Genomic DNA, 17,359 nt, shown 5'->3' on the forward strand with positions numbered 1-17,359 from the left:
AACTTTCACCAAACCAGCTCAGAAAATTTCCCAGTGAAAGAAACGAGACTAAAGTGCCCAGCTTGTGGTTTCACCGGCACTGGGACCACTTAGTTACAGATCTCATCCCAGCCTGGATCCAAGGGCCAACTTCCAGCAGAGAATGACTGTCCTTAACATCAAGGCGGCACAGAAGCACAGTAGTCAGCGTAACACTTTATAACACCAGTGACTGGAAGATCAGGGGTTCAATTCCCGCAAGGACCTTGTATGTTCTCCCCAAGACTGCGAGGGTCTCCTCTGGGTGCTCTGTCTTCCTCCCACATTCCAAAGACACGTGAGTAAGTTGTGGGCATGCTATGTTTTTGCAGGAGGCATGGTGACACTTGCAGGCCGCTCCCAGCACATCTTCAGGCTATGTCGGTTGTAGATGGAAATAACACATTTCACTGTACGTTTCGATGTACATGTGATAAAGCTAATCTTAAAAGTCAGCATTTGAACAACCATGGCATCATGGAACTTGGATGAAACAGAAGCCAATATACACCAAAGGGGAGAAAACTAACAGTTGGAGTCATACCACAAGCACAGGGACATGGCTGTTACTGTTCAAGGTCAATCACCCCAGTCCATTGCAGGAGTTCACCGAAGCAACATCCTGGACCAGACCAACTTCAGCTGCTTCATCGACGATCCTTCTTTCCGTCCAAAGGTCAGAAGTGGGGATGTGTACTGATACTTGCACAATGTTCAGTTCCAATTATAGGTTCATGACTATGCTTGCAGCAACACTTGGACACCAATCTATTGCTCTGCCCATGAGGGTCAGTGTTTTAGCACTGAGACTATGGCGCATCAGCAGCCTAGTATAGGTTTGGCTTATTCCACAACCCAGAACCATCAGCAACCTGAAACTGTGGAAATGCAGGCGTCAAAGTATCAAAACTGCTGATCTCTCTACAGGGGGCTCAAAAAGCAGAGTTTTCCAAACACCACTCATGCTCCAGCGACCAGTGGTCACACAGTACATTTCAGCAGCGGCCATCAACCTGCCTATTTCTCTGTGTTATGGGAAGGGAGATATCAAACTCTGCCATATTCGCAAACAACAGGAATTCTGCAGATGCTGGAAATTCAAACAATATACATCAAAGTTGCTGGTGAACGCAGCAGGCCAAGCAGCATCTATAGGAAGAGGTGCGGTCGACGTCACCTCTTCCTATAGATGCTGCTTGGCCTGCTGCATTCACCAGCAACTTTGATGTATGTTGTCTGCCATATTCGGTTCTCTTTCATTTTCTAAAGACCACATCTCAGCACTGAGCAGTGCTGGGGACACAGTTGAATGCATCACATCTTGGTTCAGCTGAGCACTGGCGTGTCATAGTGTGGCTGTGTGTTGGGAAGTGTGGTGGTGGTGGGGGTGAGGGTACGAGGGGGAAGAGAGAGCTGCAGTAAAACATCCTGCACTTCACAAATCCACAGCTTAGATACGGTACTGTGAATGATTTATTATCTGGCTGCTCTTTGTGTCAGGGCAACACGACTGCAAACAAGCTGCAATGTCAAGGGGTAAACGCCAAAGCTAGAAAAAACAAAGAGTCACTTCCACCAAGGGTGAGAGACAATTTTATCAGCCGTGCCAAATAACTAGCCTCCTGCTCTCGATTCAATTCTTGACCACAAGTACACAGTCAAATCCAAATGAAAGCTTCTTTCTCTCTTGCAGATCAAAATCACAATTAGAATCTGCATATGTTTATTATCACTAACATATGTGTTGACATTTCGTTTTTTTTTGGTAGCAGTACAATGCAAGATTAAAAAAAATTCCTACCCAGTTAAAATAAGAAAAAATTCCGCCATGGATAGTCCCAAACCCAGTTACGAAAGGAAGAGGGTTGGTCATGGGGCCAGCAGCCCCATCCTGTAAAGACCCAGAGCACAGAAATGGCAACAGAAGCTCCAAAGACCTTTTCCCTGGGAGAGCAAGGGTTTAAGATGGGCTACATCTGGGGACAACTTGACAGACTGATCCAGGACAGAGGACTCCGGCTAGCTGTTGTCAGTAGGGTTGATAGACTTAAGTAAAATAAGAAATAAACTAAATAAATAGTGTAAAAGAGGAATAGTGAGGTAGTGTTCATGAACCATTCAGAAATCTGATAGCAAAGCTGTTCGTTAAATATTGAGTGTGTCTCTTCGTCCCTGCTGGGAGCAATAAGAAGAGGGCATGCCCAGAAGGTGAGGGTCCTTAATGATCGGTGCCACCTTCTTTCAGAAGCGCTTTTTGAACATGTCCGCAATGTTGGGATAGCTTGTGCCCATGATGGAGCAGGCTGAGTCACAACCTGGAGTAGCTTCTCTTGATCCTGTACATCTGAGCCTCAATATCAGGCAGTGAAGCGACCAGTGAGAACACTCTTCACAGTACATCTGTACAGATTTGCTCGAGTCTTTCCTCCTCCTCCAACTCCTCATGAAGTAGAGCCACTGATGAAGTCGTGGCCGCCACTGAACAAGCCGGTTAACCCATCAGATCAAGAAACTGATGCAAGAAAACTGACCAGCAGTGAGAGGGTTAAATACCAAGTCTGAAAAGTTAGCAGCTTAGAAATTTAACAAAATGAAGTCAGTTAGGATTTTATTCTCTTCCTGGGAACAAAGCATAAGCAGATCCCAGTGAACTTCTAGCCAATTCCTGCAAAACCTGAGAGGCAGATTACCAGATTCTGTGTGACTAATGCCTCTATAAAGGCATGTGCAAACCTAGCTCCTTACTTCAATCACTTGTATACAACATATTATAAGTCACTGTGGAATTGTTTATTAATAACCCAAATCATAAATTCTGCAAATACTGGCTGACATTGCTCTGCTGGTGCATTGGAGGTGGGCTGAATGGCCTGTTTCTGTACTCTACTTTTCCATGACCATGACTTCTCATACACTGAGCACCATCTGCCCCTTGTGATAGAGTGATACAGCACGAAAGAGGCCAACTCATCCAAACAGAGCAAGTTACTTACCTGAGCTCGTCCCTTTTAACTGTGTTTGGTTCATATCCCTCTAAACCAGCAGTTCCCAACCTGGGGTCCATTGTCCCCTTGCTTAATGGTATTGGCCTATGGCTTAACAAAGTTGGGAAACCCTGGCCTAAACCTTTTCTATTCACATACCCATCTGAATGTCTTTTGAATCTAATTATGCCCACTTCCATAACTTCCTCTGGCAGCTCATTCTACACAGCCTCTACCCTCTGTGAGGAAAAACCTGCCCCATGGGGTCTCCTTTGAACCCTCTCCAAGGTCAGCACATCCTTTCCTGGCCTGCTGAGTCCAGCATTTTGTGTGTGTGTTGCAAAGGGCATTAGGTACTTGCACAAGGAATTCTTTCAAGCCTCAAATTTCTGCAGCACCAGGTGCTTACTTAAATCTTAGCAACTGCGATCGATGCGAGTTAGGGGTTAGTACTGGGTTTGAGGAGAAAAGAATTACACAGGCTTGTTTTAGCAGTTGTGTAGGGTAGTTTCAACTCTGTCCCTAAAGTGTATTAATAGGATCTGCAACATTACAGTGACAGTACATCTCTTATAGTGAACACTCAACGCCACCATAATGTGCTGCTTTGTGGTCACTCAGTCAACAGCCACAGGCTTTCATTGTGAACACAATGACATCATTCCTGGTTAAGAACATGACAGTGACTGCACTCTGAAAGACAATTGGGATCTTCAGACAGTCAGTGGTTTAAATATTTTGGAGAAGATTCTTCCCAGCCACAAATGAGCACTGTTTGAAATACATGTCAATGACTAATACTCAAAATACATGCAATTGAATGATACTTGATAATTGAATTGAAAGCTTTGAGATTTACATTTATCGTGATTCCTTTGATCCCATATAACTCTAAATCAGAAGACTGCAGAACAAGCCCCCATATCAAAAAATGAGTTCATAATCAATGTAAATCAACAAGGCTATAAATTATTTTATTCAGTAAGATGATAACCCATTGCTAATAATATGCTGAATTCATGGCATTTCTGAAAGAATGGTAGGCCAAGAAATGCCAGTGTCTTTCCTAAAATTCCATTTCCATCAAAACAAAAATCACAAATACCAGACTAACCAGACTTTCAACTGGGGAATATTAACTAAACATTTTCAATAGCTATTACTTTAGTGTAAAACATGAACCATAGAAACTACAGCACAGAAACAGGCCTTTTGGCCCTTCTTGGCTGTGCCGAACCATTTTCTGCCTAGTCCCACTGACCTGCAAACGGACCATATCCCTCCATACACCTCCCATCCATGTATCTGTCCAATTTATTCTTAAATGTTAAAAAAGAACCCGCATTTACCACCTCGTCTGGCAGCTCATTCCATACTCCCACCACTCTCTGTGTGAAGAAGCCCCCACTAATGTTCCCTTTAAACTTTTCCCCCCTCACCCTTAACCCATGTCCTCTGGTTTTTTTCTCCCCTTGCCTCAGTGGAAAAAGCCTGCTTGCATTCACTCTATCTATACCCATCATAATTTTATACACTTCTATCAAATCTCCCCTCATTCTTCTACGCTCCAGGGAATAAAGTCCTAACCTATTCAACCTTTCTCTGTAATTGAGTTTCTCAAGTCCCGGCAACATCCTTGTAAACCTTCTCTGCACTCTTTCAACCTTATTTATATCCTTCCTGTAATTTGGTGACCAAAACTGAACACAATACTCCAGATTCGGCCTCACCAATGCCTTATACAACCTCATCATAACATTCCAGCTCTTATACTCAATACTTCGATTAATAAAGGCCAATGTACCAAAAGCTCTCTTTACGACCCTATCTACCTGTGACGACACTTTTAGGGAATTTTGTATCTGTATTCCCAGATCCCTCTGTTCCACTGCACTCCTCAGTGCCTTACCATTAACCCTGTATGTTCGACTTTGGTTTGTCCTTCCAAAGTGCAATACCTCACACTTGTCAGTATTAAACTCCATCTGCCATTTTTCAGCCCATTTTTCCAGATGGTCCAAGTCCCTCTGCAGGCTCTGAAAACCTTCCTCACTGTCTACTACACCTCCAATCTTTGTATCATCAGCAAACTTGCTGATCCAATTTACCACATTATCATCCAGATCATTGATATAGGTGACAAATAACAATGGACCCAGCACTGATCCCTGTGGTTCACCACTAGTCACAGGCCTCCACTCAGAGAAGCAATTCTCTACCACCACTCTCTGGCTTCTTCCATCGAGCCAATGTCTAATCCAATTTACCACCTCTCCATGTACACCTTGCGACTGAATTTTCCTAACTAACCTCCTATGCGGGACCTAGTCAAAGGCCTTACTGAAGTCCATGTAGACAATATCCACTGCCTTCCCTTCATCCACTTTCCTGGTAACCTCCTCGAAAAACTCCAATAGATTGGTCAAACATGATCTACCACGCACAAAGCCATGTTGACTCTCCCTAATAAGCCCCTGTCTATCCAAATGCTTGTAGATTCTGTCTCTTAGTACTCCCTCCAATAACTTACCTACTACTGACGTTAAACTCACCGGCCTATAATTTCCCGGATTACTTTTCGATCCTTTTTTAAACAACGGAACAACATGAGCCACTCTCCAATCCTCCGACACTTCACCCGTAGACAGCGACATTTTAAATACTTCTGCCAGGGCCCCCGCAATTTCAACACTAGTCTCCTTCAAGGTCCGAGGGAACACCTTGTCAGGTCCCGGGGATTTATCCACTTTAATTTTCCTCAAGACAGCAAGCACATCCTCCTTTTCAATCTGTACAGTTTCCATGGTCTCACTACTTGATTCCCTCAATTCCATAGATTTCATGCCAGCTTCCTTAGTAAATACAGACGCAAAAAACCTATTTAAGATCTCCCCCATTTCCTTTGATTCCGCACAAAGCCGACCACTCTGATCTGCAAGAGGACCAATTTTATCCCTTACAATCCTTTTGCTCTTAATATACTTGTAAAAGCTCTTTGGATTATCCTTCACTTTGACTGCCTCATGTCTTCTTTTAGCCCTCTTGATTTCTTTCTTAAGTATTTTCTTGCACTTCTTATACTCCTCAAGCACCTGATTTACCCCCTGTTTCCTATACATTTCATACAACTCCTTCTTCTTCTTTATCAGAGTTGCAATATCCCTTGAGAACCAAGGTTCCTTATTCCTATTCAATTTGCCTTTAATCCTGACAGGAACATACAAACTCTGCACTCTCAAAATTTCCCCTTTGAAGGCTTCCCACCTACCAATCACATCTTTGCCAGAGAACAACCTGTCCCAATCCACGCTTTTTAGATCCTTTCTCATTTCTTCAAATTTGGCCTTCTTCCACTTCAGAACCTCAACCCTAGGACCAGATCTATCCTTGTCCATGATCAAATTGAAACTAATGGTGTTATGATCACTGGAACCAAAGTGCTCCCCTACACAGACTTCTGTCACTTGCCCTAATTCGTTACCTAACAGGAGATCTAATATTGCATCCCCTCTAGTTGGTCCCTCTATATATTGATTTAGAAAACTTTCCTGAACACATTTTACAAACTCTAAACCATCTAGACCCCTAACAGTATGGGAGTCCCAATCAATGTATGGAAAATTAAAATCCCCTACCACCACAACTTTATGTTTCCTGCAGTTGCCTGCTATCTCTCTGCAGATTTGCTCTTCCAAGTCTCGTTGACTATTGGGTGGTCTGTAATACAATCCCACTAATGTGGCCATACCTTTCCTGTTTCTCAGCTCCACCCATAAGGACTCAGTAGACAAGCCCCCTAATCTGTCCTGCCTGAGCACTGCTGTAATATTTTCCCTAACAAGCAATGCTACTCCCCCACCTTTCATTCCTCTGCCTTGATCACATCTGAAAAATCGTAACCCTGGAATATTAAGCTGCCAGTCCTGCCCCTCCTGTAGCCAAGTTTCACTAATTGCTACAACATCATAATTCCACGCGTCAATCCACGCCCTCATCTCATCCGCCTTCCCCGCAATACTCCTAGCATTGAAATATATACACCTTAGTAGATTTTTACCACCACTCACAACCTTTCTATCAGCGGATTTGCTTAAACTTTCAACATCATTTATTTTCACCCCAGCCACACTGTCAGCTCTGGCACTCTGGTTCCCATCCCCCTGCAAATCTAGTTTAAAGACTCCCCAATAGCACTAACAAACCTCCCTGAAAGGAAATTGGTCCCCCTGTGGTTCAAGTGTAACCCGTCTCTCTTGTACAGGTCCCACCTGCCCCAGAAGAGGTCCCAATGATCCTGAAATCTGAAGCCCTGCCCCCTACACCAGTTCCTCAGCCACTTGTTCATCCTCCAGAGCATCCTATTCCTACCCTCACTGGCACCTAGCACAGGTAGCAATCCTGAGATTACCACCCTTGAGGTCCTGCTTTTCAACTTCCTACCAAGCTCTCTATACTCACTCTCTAGGACTTCTTCACTCTTCCTTGCTATGTCATTGGTACCGATGTGCACCACGACATCTGGCTGGTCACCCTCCCACTTCAGAATGTCATGCAATCGATCAGAGACATCCTTGACCCTGGCACCTGGGAGGCAACAAACCATCCTGGATTCTCTGTCACGACCACAGAACCTTCTATCTGCACCTCTAACTATCGAGTTCCCTATCACTACTGCTCTCCTCTTTCTTCCCCCCTCCCTTCTGCACTGCAGAGCCAGACTCAGTGCCAGAGATCCGGCTACTGCAGCTAGTCCCAGGTATGTCATCCCCCCCAACAGTATCCAACGCAGTATACTTGTTGTTGAGGTGAATGGCCACAGGGGAACCCTGCTCTGCCTGCCCTTTCCTCTTCCCTCGCCTGACAGTAACCCAATTTCCTGTCTTCTGCTCCTTTGGCGTAATTACATCCCTGTAGGAGATCTATAATCTCCTCATTCTCCCGAATGATCCGCAGGTCATCCAGCTCCTGCTCCAGTTCCCTAACGCGGTTTGTCAGGAGCTTCAGCTGGATGCACTTCTTGCAGGTGTCGTTGTCAGGGACACCGGAGGGCTCTCTGACTTCCCACATCCTGCCTGGCATTCTCACTGCACTAAGCAATCTGAACAAAAAACTTACCGGAACCTACCCTGGCCTCTGCCTGTTCTCGCCGAAGCCTGTTTGAGCCAAAGCCGTCCCACTCTGACTCAGTCCACTCCGACGATGGCCGCTGTATATGGTGGTCTGCTTTTTAAACCTTGGCACGCTACGTCACGCGCCTGCGCAGTGCAGACCCTTCTCCCCGAGCAGTGTTTAAAAAAAAGACTTTTTCTACCCGATTTCTTCACTCCTTCTCAGCTGCTTGCTTCGACTGAAACAAGAACTGTTGAAAATTTCTCTTTTTAAACCTTGGCGCGCTACGTCACGCGCCTGCGCAGTGCAGACCCTTCTCCCTGAGCAGTGTTTAAAAAAAAAACTGACGATGTCCTCAAGTACCATATACTGTATGGACTATATGCACTCAGTGGCACGTTACTAGGTTCAAGAGAGGAACCCAGTGTGGTCTTCTTCTGTTGTAGCCCATCCACTTCAAGGTTCGATGTGCTTACATTCAGCGATGTTCTGTTTCAACATGTGGTTATTTGAATTACTGTCAGCTTGAACCAGTCATGCCATTCTCCTCCAACCTCTCCCACTATCAAGGACTTTTCACCCACAGAACTGCTTCTCACTGGACAATTTTTTTGTTTTTTTGCCCCATTCTCTGTAAACTCTACAGACTGGTGTGTGTGAATATCCTTGATCAGCAGTTTCTGAGATACTCAAACTGCCTTATCTAGCACCAACCATCACTCCATCGTCAAAGTCACTTTGTTCACCTTTCTTCCCCGTGCTGCTGTTTAATCTGAAGAACAGCTGAACATCTTGACCATGACTGCGTGCTTTTATGCAGTGAGTTGCTGCCATATGATGGGCTGATTAGATATTTGTAATCTAATAAAGTGGCCACTGAATGTATAACCTGTACCTGTGCTTTACAAAATGCCTGTGGTATGAGATTTTACTTGCTTTAAATGATCAGTCACACCCCTATTGCTAAAGAGCATCAGTGACTTGAACAAAGACCAGAAGGTTCAGATAGTTATGAGTGCGGCAGACATGTAGAAGAAAGTACTCACCAGCCTGGTATTAACAACAGGAAACAGCAATGCCAGTAATGCTCCATTTAACATGTGCATCTGCAACCTGCCAAGAGTGATGAACAGAAAACAAATGGTTATATTTTTTGTCAAGTACCAACCTAATTTATAGTAATTATTCTGCTAAATTGAAAAAGTGTGATTAAGTCTAGCACTACTGAGTTTTAGACCTTAAGATATTGGAGCAGAAGTAGGCCATTCAGCCCATCAAGTCTGCCTCGCCATTCAATCATGAGCTGATCCAATTCTTCCACTCCCCTGACCCCATACCCTTTGTTGCCCTGGCTAATCAAGAACCTATCTATCTCTACCTTAAATGCACCCAATGACTTGGCCTCCACAGTCGCTCGTGTCAACAAATTTTCATAGATTTAACACCCTCTGACTAAATTAATTTCTCCGCATCTTAGTTCTAAATGGACGTCTTTTAATCCTGAAGTCATGCCCTCTTGTCCTAGACAACCCCACCATGGGAAGTAACTTTGCCATATCTAATCTGTTCAGGTCTTTTAACATTTGGAATTTTTCTATGAGATCCCCCCCTCATTCTCCTGAACTCCAGGGAATACAGCCCAAGACCTGCCAGACGTTCCTCATACAGTAACCGTTTCATTCCTGGAATCATTCTCGTGAATCTTCTCTGAACCTACTCTGACGACAGTATATCCTTTCTAAAATAAGGAGCCCAAAACTACACACAATACTCCAAGCAACACACATAAAAGTTGCTGGTGAACGCAGCAGGCCAGGCAGCATCTCTAGGAAGAGGTGCAGTCGACGTTTCAGGCCGAGACCCTTCATCAGGACTAACTGAAGGAAGAGTGAGTAAGGGATTTGAAAGTTGGAAGGGGAGGGGGAGATCCAAAATGATAGGAGAAGACAGGAGAGGGAGGGATGGAGCCAAGAGCTGGACAGGTGATAGGCAAAAGGGATATGAGAGGATCATGAGACAGGAGGTCCGGGAAGAAAGACGGGGGGGGGGGGAGAACCCAGAGGATGGGCAAGAGGTATATTCAGAGGGACAGAGGGAGAAAAAGGAGAGTGAAAGAATGTGTGTATAAAAATAAGTAACAGATGGGGTACGAGGGGGAGGTGGGGACTTAGCGGAAGTTAGAGAAGTTGATGTTCATGCCATCAGGTTGGAGGCTACCCAGACGGAATATAAGGTGTTGTTCCTCCAACCTGAGTGTGGCTTCATCTTTACAGTAGAGGAGGCCGTGGATAGACATGTCAGAATGGGAATGGGATGTGGAACTAAAATGTGTGGCCACTGGGAGATCCTGCTTTCTCTGGCGGACAGAGCGTAGGTGTTCAGCAAAGCGGTCTCCCAGTCTGCGTCGGGTCTCGCCAATATATAAAAGGCCAGATCGGGAGCACCGGACGCAGTATATCGCCCCAGCTGACTCACAGGTGAAGTGTTGCCTCACCTGGAAGGACTGTTTGGGGCCCTGAATGGTGGTGAGGGAGGAAGTGTAAGGGCATGTGTAGCACTTGTTCCACTTACACGGATAAGTGCCAGGAGAGAGATCAGTGGGGAGGGATGGGGGGGACGAATGGACAAGGGAGTTGTGTAGGGAGCGATCCCTGGGGAATGCAGAGAGAAGGGGGGGAGGGAAAGATGTGCTTTGTGGTGGGATCCCGTTGGAGGTGGTGGAAGTTACGGAGAATAATATGTTGGACCCGGAGGCTGGTGGGGTGGTAGGTGAGGACCAGGGGAACCCTATTCCTAGTGGGGTGGCGGGAGGATGGAGTAAGAGCAGATGTACGTGAAATGGGGGAGATGCGTTTAAGAGCAGAGTTGATTATGGAATATTCCAATACACAATACTCCAAGCATGGTCTCACGAGTGCCTTATAGAGCCTCAACATCACATCCCTGCTCTTATATTCTGTGCCTCTAGAAATGAATGCCAACATTGCATTCACCTTCTTCACCACCGACTCAACCTGGAGGTTAACCTTAAGGGCATCCTGTACAAGGACTCTGAAATCCCTTCGCATTTCTGCAATACTAGTTCATCAATATGGTGTTTTACCTGCCTTCTGCACCAGAAGTGTAATTCAGCTACCCATTTTAATTCCACTTCCCATTATGATACGTCTATCCATGGCTTCTTCCACTGAGGCAACACTTAAGTTGGAGGAACAACACCTTATATTCCGTTTGGGTATCCTCCAACCTGATGGCATGAACATTGATTTCTCAAACTTCCAGTAATGCCTCCCACTCCTTCACCATTTTCCATCCCCTTTATTTGTACAGTATTTGAGCTCGCTCTTCCTCATTTCTCTCAATAGTTCCGCCTTTGACTTGTAATCAACTTACTTCCTTTGTACATATGAACATTGCATTATGGGTAGAAAAATGCATTATGGGTAGAGAATCACCACTCATACAGAATTTGGCAAAAACTATTCAAAGTAAATTTCTTTTTAGCAACTTATAGGCAGGCCCTCAGTCAAGCTGAATGCTAGACCCAGGACTGAGAGTTAAAAAGACTAGGCAAGAACATAATAAGATGCACAGTCTCCCAAAGGCCTGCACAAGGAAGTCTCTGCTCCCCAAATATTTGCAGAATTATTATTACCAGTTAAATTATGCAGTTGTTGTACTAGGTGCTGCTAAACCAAACATTAAAGTAAACCTGCTCCAGTAGCAAGTCTGTTCGAGTCAGAGACCAGTTTGATGGAGAAATGAAAATGTATTTAAGTCTGCAATTCCACTTTGATCGCGCAACACTCTTGATTAGCTGCTGCTCACATTTCATAAAAAGCTTGCTCATGGGATGAGGATGTCATCGGTAAAGCCAGCATTTATTTCTTATCCCTAATTGTTACCGCACTCCCACCCCACTCACACCCATACAGCTATACTATTTCTTGGTTGGATTCAAAATCATCACCAGATCAACAGTCCAGGTCTCTGGTTGGTCGACATTCACGGACACCAGAAAATTTGTACTTGTTGGAAATTCAAAGACAGACACACACACACACACACACACACTCAATGCTGGAGGAACTCTGCGGGCCAGGTAGCATCTATGGAAGAGAGTGAACAGTCGCCGTTTTGAGCCGAGACCTGAAACTGAATTCATACCACTTTCTTTCCAGCCTTGCGGGTGTTACATATTATTGCCCCACAATCTAATTTATTAAAAGGTGCTTACCCTGTTCACATTTACCCAAATGTCAGGAATCCCCCTTTTTGCAATGTAATCAGCACATTCTTTTAGCAACTAGCAAAAAAAATCTAATTGTAGTTAACAGGTTTTTGCATGTCCAATGCTCCAGAAAATTAAGGCTAATTCTTCTTCATAGCAACCTCCAAATTTGCTGCATTTGCTTTCCTTGCAGAAATCACGACATCACAGACTTTATGACAGCACGGGTTCCAGCTTGAGTTGGGTTTCATTTAGTAGCACCCAAGTACAACAACTACATCATTATTCAGGAAAGCCAAATAGTTTGTCTTAGCATTGTCGGTCAAAGTCAGACGGACAAAGACTCTTAGACATTACAAGGGGCACATTCTCAACTCCATCCATTTCCCCACCTATTAAAAAGCTGGTATAAATATACATTCAGAGGCCACTTTAATCAGTACACCTGCTCATTAATGCAAATATCTAATCAGCCAGTCACATGGCTGCAACTCAATGCATAAAAGCATGCTGACATGGTCAAGCGGTTCAGACCAAACACCAGAGTGGGGAAGGGAAGTGATTTGAGTGATTTTGACTGTGGAATGATTGTTGGTGCCAGACAGGGTGGTTTCAGTATCTAAGAAACTGCTGATCTCCTGGGATTTTTAAGCACAACAGTCTCTAGAACTTACAGAGAATGGTGTGAAAAACAAAAAAAAAATCCAGTGAGCAACAGCCCTGTGGGTGAAAATGCCTTGTTAATGAGAAAGGTCCGAGATAAACGGTCAGAGTGGTTCAAGCTAACAGTAACTCAAATAACCACGCATTGTAACTGTCACAAACAAGAGAAAATCTGCAGATGCTGTAAATCCAAGCAACTCACACAAAAATGCTGATCTCATCAGGCCAGAAAGCATCTACGGAAAAGTGTAAACAGCTGATGTTTTAGGCTGAGACCCTTCATGAGGACTGGAGAAAAAAGATGAGAAGTCAGAGTAAGAAGCTGGTGGAGGGGAGGAAAAAAAATACAAGGTTGTAGGCGATAGGTGAGGGGTGAAGTAGAGAGCTGGGAAGTTGATTGGTGAAAGAGATAAAGGGCTGGAGAAGGGGGAATCTGATAGGAAAGGACAGGAGGCCTGATGGCATGAACATGGCATGATTTCTTGAACTTCTGGTAATGGACCTCTCCCTCTCCTTCACCACTCCCCATTCCCATCTCTCACCTTCTCTCCTTACTTGCCATCACCTTCCTCTGGTGCTCCTTCCCCTTCCCTTTCTTCCATGGCCTTGTGCCCTCTCCTATCAGAAACCCCCTCCTCCAGGCCTGTATCTCATTAACCAATTGACTTCCCAGCTCTTTAATCACCCCTCCCCTTCCCAGTTTCACCTATCACCTACTACCTTGTATTTCTTCCTCCCCTCTCCCCACCTTCTTACTCTGACATCTCATCTTTTTTTTCTCCAGTCCTGACGCAGGGTCTCGGCCCGAAACGTCAATTGTTTATTCTTTTGCATACCTGGCCTGCTGAGTTCCTCCAGAACTTTTTTGTGGGTTGCATTGCCACTGTGGCTTGCATAAGAGTATCTCTGAATGCACAACACGTTGAACCATGAAGTGGATGGGCTACATCAGCAGAAAGCCACGAACATACACTCAGTGTCCACTTTATTAGGTAGAGGAGATACCTAATAAGATGGCCACTGAGTGCATGCAAAGGCATCTCAGACAACGTTGGCAGCATGAATTAGTTATATATGGATTTTCTATTTAGAGTTGTTCTGCTGTCAATGCATGGGCAAAGCATTAATGATGGAAGGTCACATTAGAAATAAACATGCCCTACAACATTAACAATCAACCCTGTGTGCTCACTTTTACAGTTCAGACCTTTAGAAAAATAATTAGAACTTTAAAATGACAACTTCTCCAAAAACGTATGCAATTCTGTTCAGCTAGGTACAAGGCAGCAGGGAAATAGCCTTCTCCCAACTACAGATATAACTACAGAAATCTCATAACTCAACCGAGTTTATTAGCTACGTTTCTATCATTTCTACTGATCAGCTCTTCTGAAGTGTTGGATTGGAGTATAGAATGGTTATTTTTCTTGTACTTTAACTTTAGTATGCGTGCTTGCATTTTTACGTAACACTAAGATAAATGTAGTTCTTCAGTGAATTTTCCAGTAATTAGAGTACAGTTGCTTCTGTATTTTACTAGCTGCTCCTTAATTTTCTGTGGCAGTTATCATAACACTTGAATCTGGCTGTTTTATAGGTTATTGTTATCACTGAAATTTTTTGTTATCTCTAGTCTGAGACAACCAAGGCTATTTTTTTCCTTTTCTTTGTTCTCTTGACACTTGTTTTTCTTCTTTGCTCTTCTAATATGTAATAAAATGATCATGAACAACAAGCTTTATGCCTCGTTCTTGACTTCCAAAAAAACCCAGCATCAGAATCCAACAAAAGTGATGTAAAACATCAAGAAAGTCCGACAAACCAGAGCTCCAAGTCCCACTCTGCAAAGCTCTGGGCAAGAGGAACTTGAGTAAGTGACTCACACAATCCACCGCCCAAACATAGTAAAGGAAACGAGTAGAAAATGCTAAAAACATCTAATTATAAATTCATTACCAAGTACATCATCATGCATCGTGTCGTGTAAGGTGATCATGGTCTTCTGTCTGTCTTTAATCTGAGAAGTTCTAATAAGCTCTTCAAAACTTTTGCCTGTCCATCCCTTCATGTAACTCATGAATGGCATGCACTGTCAACCATGACTTTTTCTTCCATCTCATCACTGCAAGATGCTTGAGCTTCTCTTTCCTCAGTACAGGTCCCAGAAACTCCAGCTGCCATTTCCTGATTGATGATATCAGCCCTCTTCTTATTCCGGCTTTTCGTAGCACTTCCTCATTTGTTACTCTGTCCTTCCACAATATTTTCATCATTCTTCTCAAAAGCTACATTTCTACAGCTACAAGTCTTCCCTTATCTTGCTTTGATTTTGTCCACACGTTGATATTATTCCACACTAACATATGGAGGCGAATGTTGGACAATATCCCCAAGGACATTCCTTCTAATCTGGTTCCATCTTTGACTAAACTCAAATTCGGCATTCAAGGACAAGGTGAGCTTGAGAGAAGAAAGGATTATGCCCTGCAGATAGTAGTTGGGGGTTATTGCTCATATAATTGCCTCTTTTACAATTTATCAGAAACAATTACGATCATTTCCCTTAATAAATATTTATAAGGGTAAAATGAAGTCATTTACAACCAAAGCACCTCGAATACCAGTTCCACAGCTGCTGAGTACAAGGTCAGCAGCTTAGTAGCTATATATAATGATAGGACCAATATGCTCATAAATCATATCAAATATATGAGTAAAACTGAGAAGCTGTCTGGGACAGAAAAAAAAAACCCCAAAGTGAAAACCTGTCTTTATCCGTAGTTTTTCATGTCTAATACTCCAACTCAATTTTGTTTTCTTTTGATTCAAATCAAGGGAAGATTAAATAAGGTGCCAGTTCTCTCCCTCCTGCCTGACAGTCATAAAGCACTACAACACAAAAATCGGCCCTTCAGCCCATCTAGTCCATGCCAAACTATTATTCTGCCTAGTCCCATCGACTCGCACCTGGGCCCATTCCCCTCCATACCTCTCCCATCCATGAATTTATCCAAACTTCTCTTAAATGTTATAATCAAATCTGTGCTCACCACTTCCGCTGGCACCTCACACCACATTTGCACCATCCTCTGAGTGAAGAAGATCCCCCTCAGGTTACCTTAAATATTGCACCTTTCACCTTTAACCTATGATCTCTAGTCTCACTGAACCTCAGTGGAAAAAGCCTGCTTGCATGTACATTATCTATACCCCTCATAATTTTGTATACCTCCATCGAGTCTCCCATTATTCTCTTATGCTTCAGGGAACAAAGTCTTAACCGATTCAACCTTTCCCTGTAAGTCAGGTCCTCAAATACCAGCAACGTCCTTGTAAATTTACTCTGTATCAATGCTTTGCTGCTCTCTGTTAATGAAAGAGGTCATAGGAGAATGCGCAGACTGGTTTACGCTGACAGGAAGGCGACAGTCACCTTACCACCGTGGTGTGCTGGAAGAGCATCTCTGACTGCACAACACATCGAATCTTGAAGTGGATAGGCTGCAGCAGAGGGCCACGAGCCTACACTCAGTTCAAGTTCAAAGTATATGTATGTCACCTTATACAACCCCAAGATTCGTTCTCTTGCAGGCATACACAGCAAATCCAAGAAACACAATGAAAGACCGCATTCAGCAGGATGGACAAACAACCAGTGTGCTAAAGGCAACAAACTGTGACAATACCAAAGGAGGAAAAAATAATAAAAAAACAATAAATGTTGGGAACAGGAGGTACCTAATAGAGTGGCCACTGAATGTATAAACTTCTAAGCAGTTGACCCCTCATCCTCTTGCACACACCAGGGAATAAATATCCAGCATGACTAACCTCTCCCTATAATTCAAGCCCTTTGCCTCAGGCAGCCCTTGTAAACCTCTTCTGCACCCTCACCAGCTTGGTAATGCCTTTTTCTTATAATAGGCTGACCAAAACTGTACACTATACTCCAAGTGCAGCTTCACCAGTGACTTGCAGAATAATATACCCAATCCTAAATTTGATGCCCTGACTGATGATGGTTAGCATGCTAAACACCTTCTTCAACACCCTCTTACTTGTACAGCCACTTTCAGCGAACTGTGCAATTCTACACCAAGGTCTCTCTGTTCCATAACACTTGTTGATATCTTGCCATTCGATGTATAGTTCTATCCTGGTTTGACTGTCCAAAATACACCATACACTGATCCAAGGGGAAATCCATTTGGTTTCCTCGGCCCATCTCCTTAACAGATTATGAACTTTTTATAATTCATTCCAACCTGCTTCACCATCAATGAGACTCCCAAATTTAGTGTCATCAGCAAACTTGTTAATAGTGCCAAGGACATTCATACTGACATTACTTACA

The 17,359-nt window shown here is 43.8% G+C and overlaps 1 protein-coding gene across 2 annotated transcripts in view; it reads right to left on the reverse strand.

Moving 5' to 3' along the window:
* Positions 1-17,359, reverse strand: part of LOC134353396 (transmembrane protein 164) — a 153,505-nt gene that overhangs the window by 81,356 nt on the left and 54,790 nt on the right. For both annotated transcript variants that reach the window (XM_063061421.1, XM_063061422.1), the window contains one exon: positions 9,158-9,224. In XM_063061421.1, the coding sequence (XP_062917491.1) occupies positions 9,158-9,224 (67 nt within the window). The remainder of the gene's footprint in view (positions 1-9,157; positions 9,225-17,359) is intronic.

The sequence above is a fragment of the Mobula hypostoma genome, chromosome 10 (assembly GCF_963921235.1).
Source record: "Mobula hypostoma chromosome 10, sMobHyp1.1, whole genome shotgun sequence".
Lineage (NCBI taxonomy): Eukaryota > Metazoa > Chordata > Chondrichthyes > Myliobatiformes > Myliobatidae > Mobula > Mobula hypostoma.